General features: G+C 37.7%; 1 protein-coding gene across 32 annotated transcripts in view; it reads left to right on the top strand.

Annotated features, from left to right (window-relative positions):
- The window catches only part of SPEF2 (sperm flagellar 2), a 109,168-nt gene that overhangs the window by 5,843 nt on the left and 84,832 nt on the right, over positions 1–18,493 (top strand). For 27 of the 32 annotated variants that reach the window (XR_010426498.1, XR_010426497.1, XR_010426501.1 and 24 more), the window contains exons 3-10: positions 215–467; positions 4,745–4,915; positions 6,222–6,359; positions 7,390–7,469; positions 8,522–8,750; positions 14,213–14,401; positions 15,585–15,772; positions 17,011–17,179. Coding sequence is in view for 25 of the 32 variants with exons in the window: in XM_064641261.1 (XP_064497331.1) it covers positions 215–467; positions 4,745–4,915; positions 6,222–6,359; positions 7,390–7,469; positions 8,522–8,750; positions 14,213–14,401; positions 15,585–15,772; positions 17,011–17,179 (1,417 nt within the window). In the remaining 7 variants the exon portion in view is untranslated. The remainder of the gene's footprint in view (positions 1–214; positions 468–4,744; positions 4,916–6,221; positions 6,360–7,389; positions 7,470–8,521; positions 8,751–14,212; positions 14,402–15,584; positions 15,773–17,010; positions 17,180–18,493) is intronic. The other 5 variants (XM_064641273.1, XM_064641272.1, XM_064641267.1 and 2 more) reach the window with 4 other exon arrangements.

An 18,493-nucleotide genomic window follows, 5' to 3' on the forward strand; every position in this document is an offset into this window, starting at 1 on the left:
CAATGTGATCTTTGTTTTTTCCTGTGTATACACTGCAGTATAAAACCTAAGCCAAACTGTGTAACCCATTATTTAAGGAAGTCCTCTGTGGGTTTTATTTTTTTCCTCCTCCTGTCTTGGTATGAGGTAAGTATCGTGACCATGCTTAATGCAGCAAGTTGGAACTGAAAATAAGTTTATTTTCTGTTTTTTGTTGTTGTTTTTAATCATATAGGGTTGCAGATGCAAAAGTTAACAATTTTTCTCGCCTGGAACCTACACTTCACCTCCTTGGTGTGCCGTTTAATGAGAATGTGGCCCAAGACATCATGACAGGACAGCATGGGGCTGCAACAAAGCTTTTATATGAATTGTATATTGCTTTAGAAAAAAAGAGAAAGGCAAAGCACCCTGGAGTAGTCATGGAAGCAATAAGACCCGCCGCAACTACAAATCTTAAGTCTATTGAGAGTGTTTTGTATCCAGAGGTAACTAGCTATGCCTATTTTGTATAAATAGAGAAAAGGTAGCATGTATTTACATGTACTTTTTAAGTGTATTGCGTGCTTCCCCTCCTCACTTTTTAAATCTCCTGTTCAAAACCCAACACTTATATTGAAAAGAAGCAGTCCTTTGCAATGTCTTATACAGTGGCATTACACAGCTTATCAGTAACTCAATAGGCTGTTGATCTTCTGTGTTCTGTTTTCCTTTGTTTTGGTTCATCCTGTGTTACCTGCTCTATTTTCAAGCTGTCTCCAGACTTAAAATACTATAACAACAAAGCCTAGTAGTTATTCAGCAGCTGCATTTTTATTTTTATCAGTGCAGATTGCAGACTGCATTGTGGTCTAGGTATCAATTTAGACTAATTGCCACTCCAGGAAGCCTGTTTATAACTATGTTGAGCTTTGTGCCACAGTGATTTGGTTCATTCTGTTACATGTCTCTCCATATATTTATACTACACTCCAGCCAGCAATAATCATGTGCTGGGTAATACAAAGAGAAAAAAACAAAAGGAAAAGAGAGTACCTAAGAGGAAGTCAGTATTGATGTAGTAGGTTCTGTTAAAGACATTCTTCTTGTTTTCAGCAGTAAGATTCAACATGTGCAAACCATTATTTGTTAGCAGGATGGGCAGTTTTTAAGAAGCTATATATCATGAATCAAATTCATGTGGGTAAAATTTCACTTTTTTTTCTGGTACACTTCCTGAAAAATAGTCTGCAGGCAGAAAGATTATGAACAAATGCAAGGATAGTACCAGAGAGTTGAAGTATCCCTTCAGCTATAGAGGGATAGCTTAAAGAAGTTAAGCAACTGTGACTAGGTCTGGTCTTTAGACAGGTTCAGAACAGCATTTGAATCATAGAATAGTTGAGGCTGGAAGGGGCCTCTGGAAATCGCTTAGTCCATCCCCACTGCTCCAGGTAAAGCCAACTAGAGCGTGTTGCTCAGGACCTTGTTCAGTGGGGTCTTGACTATCTCCAAAGCTGGAGACTTCTTAGCTTGTGTAAGTAATTTACCACCCTTTCAGTAATTTTTTCGTTGTGTTTAAGTTGAATTTTCTATATTTCAGTTTAAATAGAATAGAATATGTCAGTTAGAAGGGACCTACAACTATCATCTAGTTCAACTGCCAGACCACTTCAGGGCTGACCAAAAGTTAAAGCCTGTTGTTAAGGTCATTGTCCAAATGCCTCTGAAACAGTGACAGACTCAGGGCATTGATCACCTCTCTAGGAAGCCTGTCTCAGTGTTTGACTACACTCTCAGTAAAGAAATGCTTCCTAACATGGAGTCTGAACCTCCCCTGGTGCAGCATGAGATGAATCCCATGGCTGGAGTGTGACTATAAATGGCTGCAGGCTTTTTAGAAGAGACTGAAGAGGAAGGAGAGGCAGACAAGTTGCCCTCTACATAAAGAGATGGATTGTGAAGAATTGTCTCCAAGGCATAGACATGAGCAGTTCAAAAGCCTGTGGCTAAGAATCACAGACCAAGGCAAAAAAGGGAACCCTGTAGCTGGTGCCTGCTACAGTCCACCTGCCAAGGGAACCTATTGATAAAGCCTTCTTTCTCCAGCTACAGGAGTCATTGTGCTCACAGGCTCTTGTCCTGCTGCGGGACTTCAGCCACCCCGACATCTGCTGGGAAAGTAGCACAGAGACTCCTGGAATGCATGAGAGATAACTTCCTGACCCAAGAAATAGCCCAGAGGGATGTGTTTCTTGATCTGTTGGTCACCAGTTCAAACAAGATAATTGGGGACATCAAGACTGCAGGCAGCCTGGGTTGGAGTGATGATGCATTGGTGGAGTTTGCAGTCCTGAGAGATGTGGGTCACATGAGGAGTAAAGTTAGGTCCCTGAACTTTAGGAGAGCAGACTTTCAGCTCTTCAGGGAGATAGTCAAGGGGATGCCCTGGCAGACTGCCCACAGAGACAGAGCTGAAAGATCTTTAAGGATGTCTTCCATAGAGTGCAAGAGCTAGCAATCACTAGGAGCAAGTCAGGCAAGGAAGGCAAGAGACTGACGTGGTTGCTGTGCAAATGCATAGGCAGTTGAAGCTAGGAAAAGTGAGTTGGGAAGAGTATGGAGGGGAAGTTTGGTTGTGTAGGGATGGGATGAGAAAGGCCATATCAAAGCTGAAACTGTGGCAAGGGACACAAAGAATAACAGGAAGGGCTTCTACAGGTGTGTTAATCAGAAAAGGAAGGCCAAAGAAAGTAGACCCCCTTTGATAAACAGCACTGGGAAACTGGTAACCACAGATGAGAAGGCCGAAGTACTCAACAACTCTTTTGCCTCAGTCTTAACTGACAGCCTCTCTTCCTACACCTCTTCAGTGGATGGACAGCAGGATGGGGACTGGGGGAGCAAATTCCCTGACCACCTGAGTAAATAATGAACATAATGTACAGTCATGTATGTAAGTTTATGGGGCCCCATGAGATCCATCACAGAATTTTGAGGGAATTGGCTGATGTAGTTCCCAGGTCACTCTCCATGATATTTGAAAACTCATGGCCATCAGGGGAAATCCCAGGTGACTGGAAAAAGGGAAACATTGTGCCTACTTTTAAAAAGGGTAGAAAGGAGGACCCTGGGAACTACTGACTTTCACCCTCGTCTCTGTACTTGGTAAAATCATGGAACTGATCCTCCCAGAAGCTCTGCTAAGGCACATGGAGGATAGGGAGGTGCTTTGAGGCAACCAGCACAGCTTCACCAAGAGCAAGTCCTGCCTGACCAACACAGTGACCTTCTGTCATGGAGTAACTACGGTAGTGGACAAGAGAAGGACTACAGATGTCATTTATCTGGAGTTCTGTAAGGCCTTTGACACGGTCCCCCACAACATCCTTCTCTCTAAATTGGAGAGGCATGGATTTGATGGGTGGACTGTTCAGTGGGAAGGAACTGCCTTGATGGTCACTACCAGAGGGGGGTAGTCAATGGCTCAGAGTCCCGATGGACATCAGTGACAAATGGTGCCCCTCAGGAGTCCATATTGGGAGTAGTGTTATTTAATATCTTCATCAATGACAAAGTCTTCGAGTGCCCCCTCAGCAAATTTGCAGATGACACCAAGCTGAGAGGTGTGGTTGCCACACCTGAAGGACAGGATGCCATCCAGAGAGACCTGGACAAGCTTGATCGGTGGGTCCATGGGAATCTCAGGCAGTTTAACAAGACCAAGTACAAGGTGATGCACCTGACTCAGGGCAACCCCTGGTACCAGTCCAGGCTGGGGGATGAGCAAATGAAGAGCAGCCCTGCTGAGAAGGATTTGGGCGTACTGGTGGGTGAGAGGCTGGACATGACCTGGCCGTGTGCATTTACAGCCCAGGAAGCCAAATGTTTCCTGGGCCGCCTCAAAAGCAGTCAAGGTCAAGGGAGGGGATTCTGCCCCTCAGCTCCTCTCTGGTGAGACCCCACCTGGAGCACTGCATCCAACTCTGGGGTCCTCAGCAGAGGCAGGACGTTGACCTGTTGGAGCGAGTCCAGAGGAGGCCACCAAGCTGATTGCAGGGATGGAGCATCTCCTACCAGGCAAGGCTGGGATTGTTCAGCCTGGAGAAGAGAAGGCTTCAAAATGACCTAATTGTGGCCTTTGAGTGCCTGAAGGAAACCTGCAAGAAAGATGAAGAGAGACTTTTTAGAAGAGCATGTAGTGATAGAGCAAGGAGGAATGGCTTCAAACTGAGAGTAGGTTTAGATTAAATATTAAGAAAAAATTCTTTATTGTGAGGGTGGTGAGGCACTGGCTGTGAGAAGCTGTGAATGTCCCATCCGTGGGAGTGTTCAAGGCCAGACTGGATAGGACTTCGACCAACCTGGTCTAGTGGAAGGTGTCTCTGCCTAGGGCAGGAGGGTTGGAACTAGATGATCTTTAAGGTTCTTTCCAATCCAAACCATTCTGTGATCCTATGATTCTATGCTTCTATTCCTACATGTCCTCTCACTGGATACCAGGAAGAAGAGCACAGCAACTCCCTCTGCACTTCCCCTCCTCAAGAAGCTCTACAAAGCAATGTGTCCTTTTCTCTAAACTAAAGAAAGTTTGGCATCATTCAAATTCAAATCTCTGTTTTTTTCAATGGAGCTAGTCCTGGTTTTCTATTCAAACATGTTTAGATGTTTATTCTGTGCCCATTAACACAGGAAAACACAGTTTAAAATAAACATCTTATAATTGTCATATTTAATTATGTTTATTACCATTTCTGACTCTTCATTGCTTGATGTTTAATTTTAGCGTTTGAAAACTTTAGTGTCACATCAGGCTGATTTGCAGCTACAGCAGATTTCGGAGCGTTTTGAAACAAAATCCAAGGCAGTAGCAGATAAAATAGCTCGTACACATTTTGCAGAGCAGCAGAGAGCTCAGAAGCTCCAAGAACAGCAAAGAGCTCAAGACATTGAAGAGGTGACTGCTTACTTTTTATAGACTTCTGAAGATGTATTTTCTTAAGGATATGTGCATAATGGATTAGTTAAAGCCAATGTGAAGGCTTCTTAGTTCTGTGCTACATGGTCATATTTATACAAGAACGAAGGAAAAGACTATGCGTGGAAATCCTTAATATGTAGACACAGAGTCAATATACTCTTATGAGAGTTTAAAAACATTACTGTTTAAAAGTCACATAGTTTAAAAATGAGAGTACTTATGTTTTGTCATGTGTGGAAAATATCTATAGACTTCAAGACTAAGTGTAAATTTCACAACTTGTATGTGTTCGAGATGTCCTTGTAAAAGAGCTTTGTGACATTCTTCTTTTGTAAAGAAAAGAAGCATTGTTCAAAAGCAGGAAAAGACAGGGAAAGGGGACCTAGTGGGTATGGCCTCAGAACATCTTGTGCTTCTATGTAGCCATTCTGATAAAGTAAAAAAAGAGAAAGGAATTTGTTTAGACATGGGAACACTCATCCAAAGTACAGCTTACAGTTTATATTGAGGAAATGGCGAGCTATCTGAGGTGTTGAACCACATAGAAGATGTAGTTGACTAATTTGATATATGTTTTATATGGCTAATTAAGGGACAGAGTCTTGCTGTGATTATTTAGCTGTTCTATTGTCACTACATGAACAAGAAGGAAAAGTCAGTTCATGTATCTAGAAAAGAAAATACAAACAATATCCAAAATATAAAAAAAAAAGTTTAAAAGAAAATTTATTAGTACCTTATTTGATATATTATATATTTTTGACTGACTTTGACTATTTGTGTAAAAAAGTATTTTTTCTACTTATATCAATCTTTACCCACAGGTATCTGTAGTGTAATTTATATGTTTGTTACTTCTTGGTCATCTGAGACTCACTGTTCGCCAGTAGTATTACTTAATGTGTTACCTAATGGTATTCTCATTTTCTGTACTAGGAAACTGGTATTTTCAGTTTCTGTGCTGTATTCAGACCTGAAACAGGTAACATACTAGAACTAGAATTCAATGAAAGCCCCTAAATGCCTATAAGGCACTGATCCTTTGCTCAAGTCTGAAGCCTGATAAGCTCTTCTTTCCTCCAGAAAGATTGTTTTCTTTCTGGTTTAATTACGTTTACTTCATATAAATATATTAAGCAAATGTATGTATTTATCTATCTATCTATCTATATCTATGTATAAAGTACCGTATTACTTCAGAAATATTTAGGTAGTATATTAGGGCCATATGTTGTATTTTGTTTCAAACTATGTATCTGAACACAAGATGTTGAATATTCAGGATCACATTGGAAGAAGGAGACAAAGTGAAGTAGCGCACAGGATTCAAACAGCTGGTTTAAAGGTTCCAAAGCCTCCACCAAGACCCATCATAAAAGCTATTGAAACTAAAAAATTGTTAAAGAAAAGAGAAGCAGAGGTAATTATCATCTATGCTCTTTTAATGTTAATTATATTAACTCAAAACCCATGATTTTTGGGAACATTTACACTTACAAATACTGTACTTACATCATACAAAAGCTGCTGCTATATAACTGTTAAAATATAATAGACTCAGGCAGTGAAATGGGCTGAATACTTATCATAATTCTGCATTTGTTTCTTAATAAAAACTGTTTTGACATAAGAGAAAATTTGTATTGAATATATACCATAGGTAGGTACTAATTTGATTTCTAAAACTATTTTACCTTCTAGCCTATTGAGTTGAATATGTAAAATAAAAGTATTAGCACTCCTTTCTCATTTGTGCCTGATGAAGTTTTGCACGATAATATTTGAACTGTTCTGTAACACACTATAAAGCTGTCTGCTCTATTAAAAATGTTACTAATAGCTGAAATTGACAATTGTCTTAAATCAAGAGATGATAGCAATGCACCATTAAAAAAAAAATCTGTATTATCTAGTATGGAAGAGTGCTTGGATTGTAATTCAAGTTCTTGGATTGTATTATCATCAGGAGTGTAAATATTACCAGTTTTTACAATTGTGCATCTGTCACAGATGTATTTAAATGTAGAGTGTAGTAACATAGTTGCTTGAGTAGCTATTGAGGATACATTCAAGCTACTGATTCAAAAGCAGATGATAGCCCAGAATATCCTTTCAAATCCCTGAATGGTGAGAATTATGTAAACTGCTGAAGCCCTATGCAAAATCAGAATTATCCTGCAGAATGAATAGCTGCAAATTTTTAGGATATTCTGGCTGATGGAAGTAGGTGTAGCAAGGGACAGGGAACAAGGGAAGAAGCGAAAGGTAGAAGAAGGAAATAGTCTTGCCTTTATTCTTGGTCTAGCTGATCCTTAAAGTATTTTCACTGTAAACCTTTCTGTTGTACATGCATGACAGGAAAGTAATTCCCTAATACTTGTTCTGTTGAACCTTCTTTGTGATGTTTTGTGAAGAGAAAGGAAACATTAAATTTTGTGTTACTTCTTCAGAACGTATACAAGGAAATAGACAAGTTTGAGAAGTCTATGACAGGAAATGCCTTTGAATTACACAGCCTGGTGACTGACAGGTAATATTTGGATATTAGATTGCTAAGAATAGACAGGATCCTACCTCAGGTGTCTGCTATCTATGTAGGCAGCTACTTGAGGAAAAAGTAATGTCGCATTTAGTTTAAACTGCCATTGTTCTTTGAGTGATTGTCCCACTAGCACTGCACGTATTTCAATTCCAACACGGTTGCAGTGTCTTTACCTTACCTTTAGTTGTAGTAGCAATGGCTCAAGCTTCCTTCTCTACTTTTTGTCACATATACGGCAAGAAATGGATCAAAGTGCATCTCTTCTGTTAATTTTAGTCACTGGGTCTATGAGGTCATTTAGCCTTGCAGAGAGGTGAGAATGGCTCTGAACATGCATACACAGTAACACATTTCAGAGGAAATAGAGAGAAGTAACTTTCTTCCTGAAACTTGCCTATATGTTGATTTATTTCTGAATAATTATAAGGGGCCTCTGGTGGTCTAGTGGTTAGAGTGCAGGACTCGCACCGCTGCGACCCGGGTTCAATTCCCGGCCCCCTGGGCAGCTGGAGCTCGTCAGCCTTGTATGGCAATCCAGCTACGTCCTGGGGACCTCACTGCCACTGTCCAAGCTTTGCTCGGCCCCGGCAGATGAACCTCAGGATTAAAGGGTGGGCTCAGTTCAGCGCACGCTGTGTCTCACCTAAAAAATCCACTGCGCAGGCTCGAAGGGTTTATGACCTTTCCCAAATCTTCGCTTGCGAAGACTGGCCATTATATATATATATATTAATTATAAGTAATAGTCATTCTGTCATCTTTATTGATATGTGTACCCTACTGACAAGAGGTGATAGTCATCCATACTGCTGTAGATATTTCTGTGTGTAAACCTGTAACTGCAAAACTGTATTCAGAGTGATATCTTGAGGAGTAACCCAGTAACAAGGGCACCAAGAAGTAGCCACAGTACCCTCAGAGTGATGTTGTACATTTGTTAGACTTGCATATAGCTATACAGGGATCTGTATGTAAACACCTTTAAAACCCATAATTCATATTAAGTCAGAGATCTTTCTCTTTTTAATGTTTTCAATCAGTGATATACAAGAATCATTGCAAACACAGAAATTGCAAGAAACAACTCAAGAAACTACTCAAGAAACTACAGCACAGACAAAAACTGAACTGTTAAATGTTTATTCAGATGGTGAATATATCAGGAAAATTCAAAAACGTTTAGAGGAAGATACATTTGCTAGAGAACAACGAGCAAAGAGACGACGAAAAATGCTAATGGACCAGTTACTAGCACATGAATCTGAAGAGGTGAGAAATTGTATGCTGAACTATAGAGTCCATGTGCAGTTAGCAATCTAAAAATTTGCTTACAAATATAAAATCAGAACACTTTTGGAGAGGATAAAGGAAAATATATGCACTACTTTTATGCCAACCATTGGCTTTCCTTGAGAAATAGGGAAGGTTATCTGTTATTTCTCACAACCTTTATGTCATACACCATACTTACAAACCACAAAAGATAAATGAAGGCAGCAGAGCAAAGATTATAAAAATCAGTTGAAGATCTGCCTTCTATTCCCTGCCACCCCCCCCCCAAACTTGAACAAAGAGAAAAATCAAACTCAATTTGCAGATCAGAGCTTTGATTTTTGATGTGTTGTGGAATAGAAGATATGTCTCTGGAGAATGTCTGTGTTTTGTCTAAAAATGGATGTTGCAGGTTATTCCATTTGAATCCTGTCCTGTAAAGCACAAGGCTTTTAAGATTTCTCTTCAGATACTCCTTATTCAAAAAGCAGCTCTTAGATTACTGATTTCACGTGTCTTCTCTTTTATAGTGATTGTGTAGAAACAGAACTTGTAATTTGCTAGGTTTCTGTGATTTCTGGTTATCATTTATTTTAGTGTTTCACTGTGAGTCCTTAGCTTAGATCATGTGTGTTGAACCCACTATAGCTGGGACTTTCTCCACTGCTGGTGCATAATAATAGCATTTCAGATGTGTAGCATATATTTTATATGTATGTATATATTTTTAAGCCTTGGCATGTAATGTCTGGAGATTGAAGAGGAGACTTATCCCAGTCTACAATTCCTCATGAGGGGAAGAGAAGGGGCAGGCACTGATCTCTTCTCTGTGGTGACCAGTGAGAGGAACCAAGGGAATGGCCTGAAGTTGTGTCAGGGGAGGTTTAGGTTGGATGTTAGGAACAGGTTCTTCACTCAGAGGATGGTTGGGTACCGGAACAGACTCCCCAGGAAAGTTGTCATGGCACGAAGCCTGACAGAGTTCAAGAAGCATTTGGATAATACTCTCAGGTATGTGGTGTGAGTCTTGGGGATGGTCCTGTACAGGGCCAGGAGTTGGACTCGATGATCCTTGTGGGTCCCTTTCAACTTGGCATATTCTGTGATTCTGTGAGACTATTTGGAAATGTTAAGAAAAAATTTAATTTGTTGAGGTAGTCATCTGGGAATTAGATGCTTCTCGATGTCTATCTCTGATCTATATTCTTGATAAACACCTGTAGTAGCTTAGACCAAGAGTGCGTCTATCCATGTATCCTGTCTCTGAGTTCTCATTCAAAGAGATTTTACATCATGTTCTTGGTGATATCCATAGACCATGAAGAAGTTTTGCAATCCAGTTGCCTGAAATCACTGGAGTCCCAAAACTTACTCTTTAATTGCTCTCAGCTCTTGCAGCCCTGGCAGCCTGGACTAGGGGTTCCAAAAGTCCTGGCTGTCAGTCACTGGGGTGCTTCGTGGATACAGCAGCTGTAAGCCAGCAAAGCCAGCCAGTGCTGTGAGGAGGTCACACAGCTGGTCCACCTGAGGTTTAGGACAAACCTTATCAGTTTGGGATGGAGGAACTGTAGCAATGTGCTGCCAATCACACAGGCTCCAGGGAGGCTCCAAATCAAGGCAAAAGTAACAATAGTGTTCCTAAATTCCCAGGAAAAAAAGTAAACTTTGATATAGGAACAACTGAAGTCACAGACTGTAGGGATTAGAAGGAAAGACAAGTGAGCATTTGACTGGAACAGTAGTTTGACCAGATCAGAGAATCTGTTTAGTGGTAATTTGGTTCTAAATTAGCAGAGGAAGAGATGTTTGGTTGGAACTTTGAGATTTCAGAAATTAGGTGCCGCTCGACTTAAGAGAACTGGGAAGCAAACTAAGGTATTTTCTTTAAAAAATAAATGAATATACAAAATAGTTGAAAATTACTTTTCCCTTCCGTTATGTACTGAACCATAAAGGATTTTCACACTGAAACTGCAGCTGCCCTGTAGGTATTAGGATCAGATTTTTACCTGTACAGCATAAACTTTGAACATGGCATGAGATCATTTAGAGTCAAATGAATTTCATCCCTTCAGAACGCAGTAGATTGTTTTGTATCCATGCTTATAAATCTTACTAAAAGAACTTTGTTCAAATTTTTTATTTTTGGCACTTCACAGGTTGAAGCCTGGGAGAGAAAATACTCTACTCTTTGTAGAGCATAGCATGATGCCAGTCCGATTTTCATAGGGAGGTGTTGAAAGTGTTTGACAGTAATATGGCTTCATTCCTATTGAACCTTTATCTCCACCGTTTCAACAAATTATTTGTGCTTTTTACTTGTTATTTTTAGGTGCTCTGTTCAGATTTTATCTCTCTGAATTAAAAATTTATCAGGAATAAGTTACTTTCAGGAATAAATTGAGAACATGAAAATGGGAGGAGAAATGAACTGTTACTAGATTATTACTTGTCAACCAAATAGATTTATGTATGCTGAACTGTAAGTTTTGGTCATAAATTTTATGACCATACAACAGCACAAAATTGTTTCACTTGTATGTAAATCAAACAAGGAAATAGAAAAATAGAAACATGATACAGTAATTATGTATGAACAATATGAAACATACACACGTTATGGTTTGGCCACTGGATGCCACTGTTGTCTCAAGTAGGTAAACCGGAAAAAAAGTGTGTATTGTGCTCTTTTAATAGTAATTTTTCAAATTATTACGCGGATGTCCCAATTATGATATTTATGATTTCTTCAGGCACTTCACAGTCCTCTGTGAAGATGTTGATGTAAAATTTTAGGTCGAAAAATGGTATTACAATTTTTATGTTGTCTCCTACCGTGTCCAGAAGTTTTAAAACTTGTAAACCTTTGGTTTGAGTACTTTGTCTATTCCTTTTTGTATGAAAGATAGCTACCAGGGCTTCAATTCCCCTCCCAATAAGCAACCTCTCTGAAACTTTTAGTTTGGTGTTCTGAATCCTTACTTATCTGTTGTGTATCTTTGAGTTAGTTGCCTTTTCATTTATTCTTGTTCCTCAAAAATTTCCTACTAGCTCTTTTTAGGCCTACTGAGCATGCCAAAATATTTGATCACTTAGAATATTGAAGTTCTCTACACTTCAGTAAGCAAAGACAAGGTCTCTTTTAGCTGCTGTAAAGTGTTCTAAAGGAGCATCTTACCATTTGCTTTAGGAAGAGCACATTCACCTAAATAAGGTGCTTTAATTTCTCACTGGCCCAACTTTTTGCACCATAAAGTTGATGGTTTGAGTATGACAAGCGACCACTCTGTTAGGGTGGCTCCTTCAATTCCCTGTGAATTAGGGTTTTAAAATCCATTTTCTTCTGGTGAAGTACCTACTGCTCTAATAATCCATGGCTGAAGGTAAGCAGTAGCAACTACAGAAAATAATGAAGGATATTTACTTGCAATAGGAAACAAATCTTGCATTTTCTACTCTTCTTTGAAACCTTAATGAAATACTAAGTCCAAAGAAGCAGTGGATAAAACTGAGATGGCAAAGATGTTACTCCTTTTATCGCCTTGAGATAGGAATGTAAGAGAAAATGGACAGACTAACTCTTCAGTAGGCAGTACTACTGGAAAAATTTATCACCTGAACTATATCAAATGACACACAGAATGAATATAAAATTGCTATGATTGCATTGTTTTCCACTTCAGTTGTGTGCATGATGATAATTCCCTCCATAGAAAAATAGCTTACTAACAGTACACTACAAATAGGGTACAAAACACAACACATTCAAAATTAGGCCCTCATTTTGAGAAAAACTTTGTATAGAGACAACATAGCATGCAGGTGAACCACTCTGGGATTAAAGCCTGAGATGACTGCATCTGCCATTAGAACTATCATGCAGTGTTATGAGATTTGGTGCTAGGAAAGGGGAGTGCAAAGCCCACATTTTGGCTGAAATAAGAAAAATATTGAGATATTTTTATATCAGTTTAGTATTTTCAAGTCACCAGAATTTAATTAGAATGTACTTTGTTCCCAGCAATTGTGAAAAGAACTTAAAAATATGGAAAGAGGTTGTTTTTTTTTAAATTGGCTTCTTCCCAACATCAATATTAAATAAATTATTTAGAAAGTTGTTGGTTTTATTATTGAAATTCAAATAGCCATGCTTTGCATAAAAATTTTTTTACATGTGTCCTAGTTTGCATTGTGTAGCACAGATTTAGACTTTGTAGAGTTCTTTCATAAATAATATGATAATATGTAATCAAATTGAATTGTTCAATTATAGGTGTGTGTATGTAATGTGTTTTTCCTCTCTGTCAAAGACAGTTGATGAAAAAATAAACAAGATAAAAGAAAATAGATGTGCCTTTATTTTGGTTTGGGGTTTTTTGTACTAATAACTGGCTTTACCTGTGCCTCTGTTCTTAGGAAAATGAATTTGAAATCTTCAAATCAGTTCCCAGTTTAGGTCCTTACATTGGAATATATTTCCTAGTAGTTTTGCTGCGTGTGAAACAAATATTCAGCAAATCAGATATTTCGTCTAGAATTCTGCTGTAGGAGTGGTATTTGGCAATGGGGCTTGAAAGGCAAGCTGATGTTTTTGCTTAGGACTCAGAAGGAGTTCCGGACGGTGATAATGAAGCAAAACTTGTAGATTAGGTTAAGCATTAGTTTGCATACCAGGGAAGGCGAGAGAAGTGCAGTAGTGATAAGATACTATTATGTTATGAGAGTACTTAGAAAAATAACAATCCATAGCCTTGAAAGTATCTGTGTACACAGACCATGCCTCAAGCAACAGTTCAGAACGATTTTCCCATAGTACCAAATAGGGTATTGTATCCATGTCCCAGTGAGAACACTGGAACTATTGCCCGGAAGTCTTGTATATTGCTCTGTTCTGGAATGGTTCGTCCTATTCTCAGTCTCCTGAATAGAGGAGAATGGAGAAGATAATTACCCAAATCCCCAGAAAGAAGGTAAAATTTCAAACCTGTAGAAAAGAGTGTGATCAAGGATCCAGTAGAATGTGGCTGAGAATGGGAACTGGTGAATAGCAGAAATAAGTTAATTATTTGAGGAAAGGGTATATCTTTAGATACAGAAGCCATTATTTCAAATGTGCTGCAGTTTCTTTGCGCATGGGAAATAACCACATTAAAATTGAGTTAATCTGACCAAATGTATTTTTACTGAATATCTCAGTTAAGACATAGTTAGAATTCTCTTCTATAGTTCTACAATTCTTACATAAATACTGCTACTGTAAATCCTTACATAAATAGTACCACTTCTTACAAAAATAGTACTAATAAATAGATATGTTTGTTGTTCTGGATTTATGTATCATAAAAGCAGATGAGTGCTGTTATATAAACTCCACTCCTATTTCTCATATGAGACACCAATGAGTTGTCTAGGAAATAGTTTATAAACTGTGCTTAGTAGCATTATTTTTTGTCTTTTAGAAGGCTTACCGGGAGGAGCAGCTTGTTTACAGACTAATGAAACAATCTCAGCACGAGCGGAGGATTGCTGCTCAACTCATGCATGTTCGACATGAAAAAGAGGTGTTAAGGCAAAACAGAATTTTTAGGGAAAAACAATATGAAGAAAGGCGGCAAAAAGAGTTCCAGGAAGCTCTTGACAGGGAAGCGGTAAAAGATTATTTTGCTCTCTGAATTGCTACAGGACTATTACAATGTTATTAAATGGAATTCTTATTGTCAACTTCAAGACTTTTCTCAGGACAGGATGATTTAATGATAAATATATTCTTTTATTTTTTAGTTCACAGTTACAGCTAACATGGGTGATAAGCAATAAGCATGTAACTGTAATTGTGGAACTGAGAGCATTTTGCAGTGTGTTAAAACTTTAGGGGAATTATGTAGGGAGGGAGGAAGAACAGCCCCCCATGGCAGGGGGATAATAAGGGATAAAGCTGAGCAACTTTAAGTCTAATTTTGAACTTTTTTTCTATACTAATTTTAACTTTGTAGGGAAACATCTCTGTGTGCTGAATTTAAAAGGCACAGTCTTGCAGAGGCAACAGGACAAAAGACAATAGCCTAAGATCTTGTTTCAAGAATCATGTTTTTAATTTCACTTAGATATAATATGTTAATGTCCATTTTTGACAAATGCTGGAGTGGTTACACTCATGAGTGCTTATTTCTTTCTACCTTGAAGCTTTCAGTTGATTAAAAGGACTTAAAATTCTGCGGAAAACTGCCCAGTGCAATGCTCATAGTAGGGCATAATGTGATCCTGTCAAAAACAAATAGCAACTCCAAATCCTCCAACACAGCTGGAGTCCTGTGTAATCAGCAGCTATCTGATCTCTTTAAGTACATCTCTTTAAGTATGCTTTCAGCCAAAAGCAGCACACCATCACAGAAATAATTTTCTACTATGACCAGAAATCTTTTTCGAAGATTGAACAACATCAATAATTTAAAATTATTTGAAGATCGGAATCTAGTAAGATAAATTATTTGTCACATTTTCTGAATGAGTAATTCCACTGAAACCTGTGATTTCACTGCCCCCAAGCACTCAATATGTTCTTAATCTGTTTGTCATTAAAGAAGTAAAGCATTTCTCCTTTACTGTATTTTAGCAGTTAGAAAGCAAACAAAGTGGAATTTATAGAATTAATAAAAGTTTTTAGATTAGTTTTTGTATTAGTCTGCTTGCTGGCTCTCCAGCTCTGGTGAGAAATGAGCTGTTTCTGTTTTGTGACTTAAATGAACAAGTTAATTTTAATTTCCAGGACTGTGCACCTCTGCACTTTCATTTTCATTGCAGTCTCAGATTTACTCTTTAAAAAAATTCCAGGCTCTTGCAAAACAAGAAAACATTGATAATGAAGAACAAATAATGAAAGAGAGAGAACAACATGAGAAAATTGCTGCTGAAAGAGCTCAGGCCCGCTATAAAAAACATTATTCTATGTGTTGGGAAGTGATGGGCCAAATCGTTGATATGTCGACAAAAGTAGGAGAATATCGCTACATGACAAAGAAGTGAGTATGGTAGCTGCTAGGCAAAAATAACAGCTGTAAGGTAGCTGTTAGGGTGCGTTATTCAGACTGCTGTAAGCACTTTAACCAATTATGTAGTTTCTCAGACATTTTACATTGCAGCTTCAATTAGTTTGTGTGGGAAAATGGTAACATTAGTTTTGTGTGAGAATTCACTGGTGTGTAATACAGAGTGAACTAGTGCTACAGCCTTCACATAATTTCTTGAAGATGCAACTAACTTGAATCCTTAGGAGACCAAAATCCATTAGTGCCACAGCTAAACTACTGATTTCCTTTCTTGTGAACAAATTGTTTAGTTAATAAGTTAAAAATGGAATGGTTTCTAGATTGATCTAGTGACTGAACACTTCCTCAGTGTAATATAAACTGGATGAATTTCCTAAGATAGGTAACCCTGCCTGGACTGTCCAAAGAGTGGCAACTGAGCCCAAATTCTACTGAGTCCTACATGCTGTGATTCCCTCTGACATGCCCTAATTGCACAGGGTTTCTGAGAAGGCCCTAAAAGGGCAATAATCTCCACGTGCCTGTGCTGTAGAAGTGTCTAAAAAAACACAGAGTGGGGCTTTGTAGCTGTAGTTCTTCCATTAGTATTCAGTGATTTGACTGTGGGGTAAGACTTAAAGCATTAGAAAGTATACCAAAATCTTAATTGCTTTTTAATGTAATTGTATGTTAAAATAATACTATTTAACCATATGAAATATATCTGATTATATTTTATAGAAATTATATAAATTTAGGCTTGGTAGTTACATGATAAAATAGTCAGCCTAGACATAATTTAGTGAAATTACTAATTAAAAAAAAAGGAGTTTAACTATTCATACAATTCTAAATTAATTTTAACTTGCAGTAAAAACATTCTATAGATTTTTGGCAAGAGGAGGCTTTACCCCACAAAACTAAGAATGTTTTGGGGCTGGCAAAAATAGCTATAGCGAAACTGTTACTACACAGCTCTACCAGTCAAATGTTGTGTGATAACACATTTGTGAAAATACTGAAGCCTACAAGTGCCTACAGCTGTCTTAAAAGTAAACAAACATTTACAAAAAGCTGTAATAATTACAGAGAGCATTTTAAGCTATAACTAGCTTAGCATGTACTTGTTTCATGATTAAGATTCTTATAAATTTGGGTCTACCATTTTCAAACATCTAACCCTTTATTTTTTGATTTGGAACTCTTTGGTTTTGTTTTTCTTTTTCCTGCAGCCGAGTTCCATTAAAACTGATGCTGGACTGGAAGGAATTTTTTTTAAATGGAAAACCAATATATGAACAAGCCTCAATTCAATCTTTGCCAAATGAACCTGGCCCAGAACAACTTGCAGAGATGAGTAAAATGAGTCTATTAGATGAAAAAGATTATGGTGAATACAAGGTACACCAAACTGATAATACATAATGGAAGATAATACACCTTGCAGTTTCAGCCAATTAGAATTTGGAGGTGTAGTTTATATTACCAGGTTTGAAAATGCAACAGAAAGTAACAAGTAAAAGCAGTAAAATTAAATACTATATATGTTACAATACTAGAAGTCTTAATTTCAGCAATTTCGAGTGAAAGCGGTCTAACAAGATTTATTGGTTTGAGTGATCCATTCATTTTAAGATAGTAATGTTTGTGAAAATTATTAAAAATGGCTGACGTTTTTCTTAATCTTCTGTTGGAATAGAAGTAACTATTTTTCAGGGTACCCTAAAACTTTTCTTCAACTTTACAATACATTAGTGTATTTTCAAAATCTGAAGATGAAGGATGAATAGTTCCCTGTTAAAATATATTGTACAATTTTTTCAAAGTTACATTAATGGTGCTTTTCTTCGAAAAAAAAAAATCCCATTACATATTTAGACCTCAAATAACTTGATAAATAGAATGTGGCAAAATCATGGCAAATAACCTGTCTTTATCTTGTTGGGAATATAACTACAATATATATGTGCTTCTATTCACTTCCTGAGCCAATTGGTACGTTTTCTTTTGATGTATACTCCAATGAGTATAAAAGTTATGAGTTTCTGTGGCTTCAATCATAACATTTTTCTTATGTATCTCTTTTTAAGGTCCTTATTCACAACATACCAACTCATGTAATGAATTTCATGATCACTTTCTTTAGGTGAAAAAAAGGCCCATACCCAAAGTAAACAGGAAGGACATACAGGATAGAAAGGCAGGAAACAGTGGGGAGCACTAAAGAAAACTTAAGTTTTTAGTCATATTGTTTATATTATAAAGTCCTCTCTAGATGTAACATTAGTGAAGGTCACAAAGATTTATTGACACATTTAAAGCCTCTTTTCTTCTGCCAGGCTGTTTCAAATGCACAGTCACGTAATTAATTTATTCACAGATGTTGTTAGTCTTATGCCTTTCTGAATCATTATTCATCAAAAGCTGGTATAATATGACATGTAAAATTGTTGGCATCAATTCATACTTATGTGTTCTGAAAACCTAAGTGAACAGCTAATGCCTTCAAAGTATTGCTTCTAGGTAAAACTGTATTAACAAGGCATTCTGGCAATGTTTATGCTCGTTTTCCTAAACCTTTTGTCAAAAGCCCAAGGCAGGCAGTTTGGCATCTCTCAAGAATATTATGTTTACATTACATACTGACTAAAAGTATCAAGTATATTTGATAAAATACAAGAAAATGCAGTGCTATCAGTCCATTGCATATTAGAC

Source organism: Pseudopipra pipra, chromosome Z, assembly GCF_036250125.1.
Source record: "Pseudopipra pipra isolate bDixPip1 chromosome Z, bDixPip1.hap1, whole genome shotgun sequence".
In the NCBI taxonomy this organism is placed as follows: domain Eukaryota; kingdom Metazoa; phylum Chordata; class Aves; order Passeriformes; family Pipridae; genus Pseudopipra; species Pseudopipra pipra.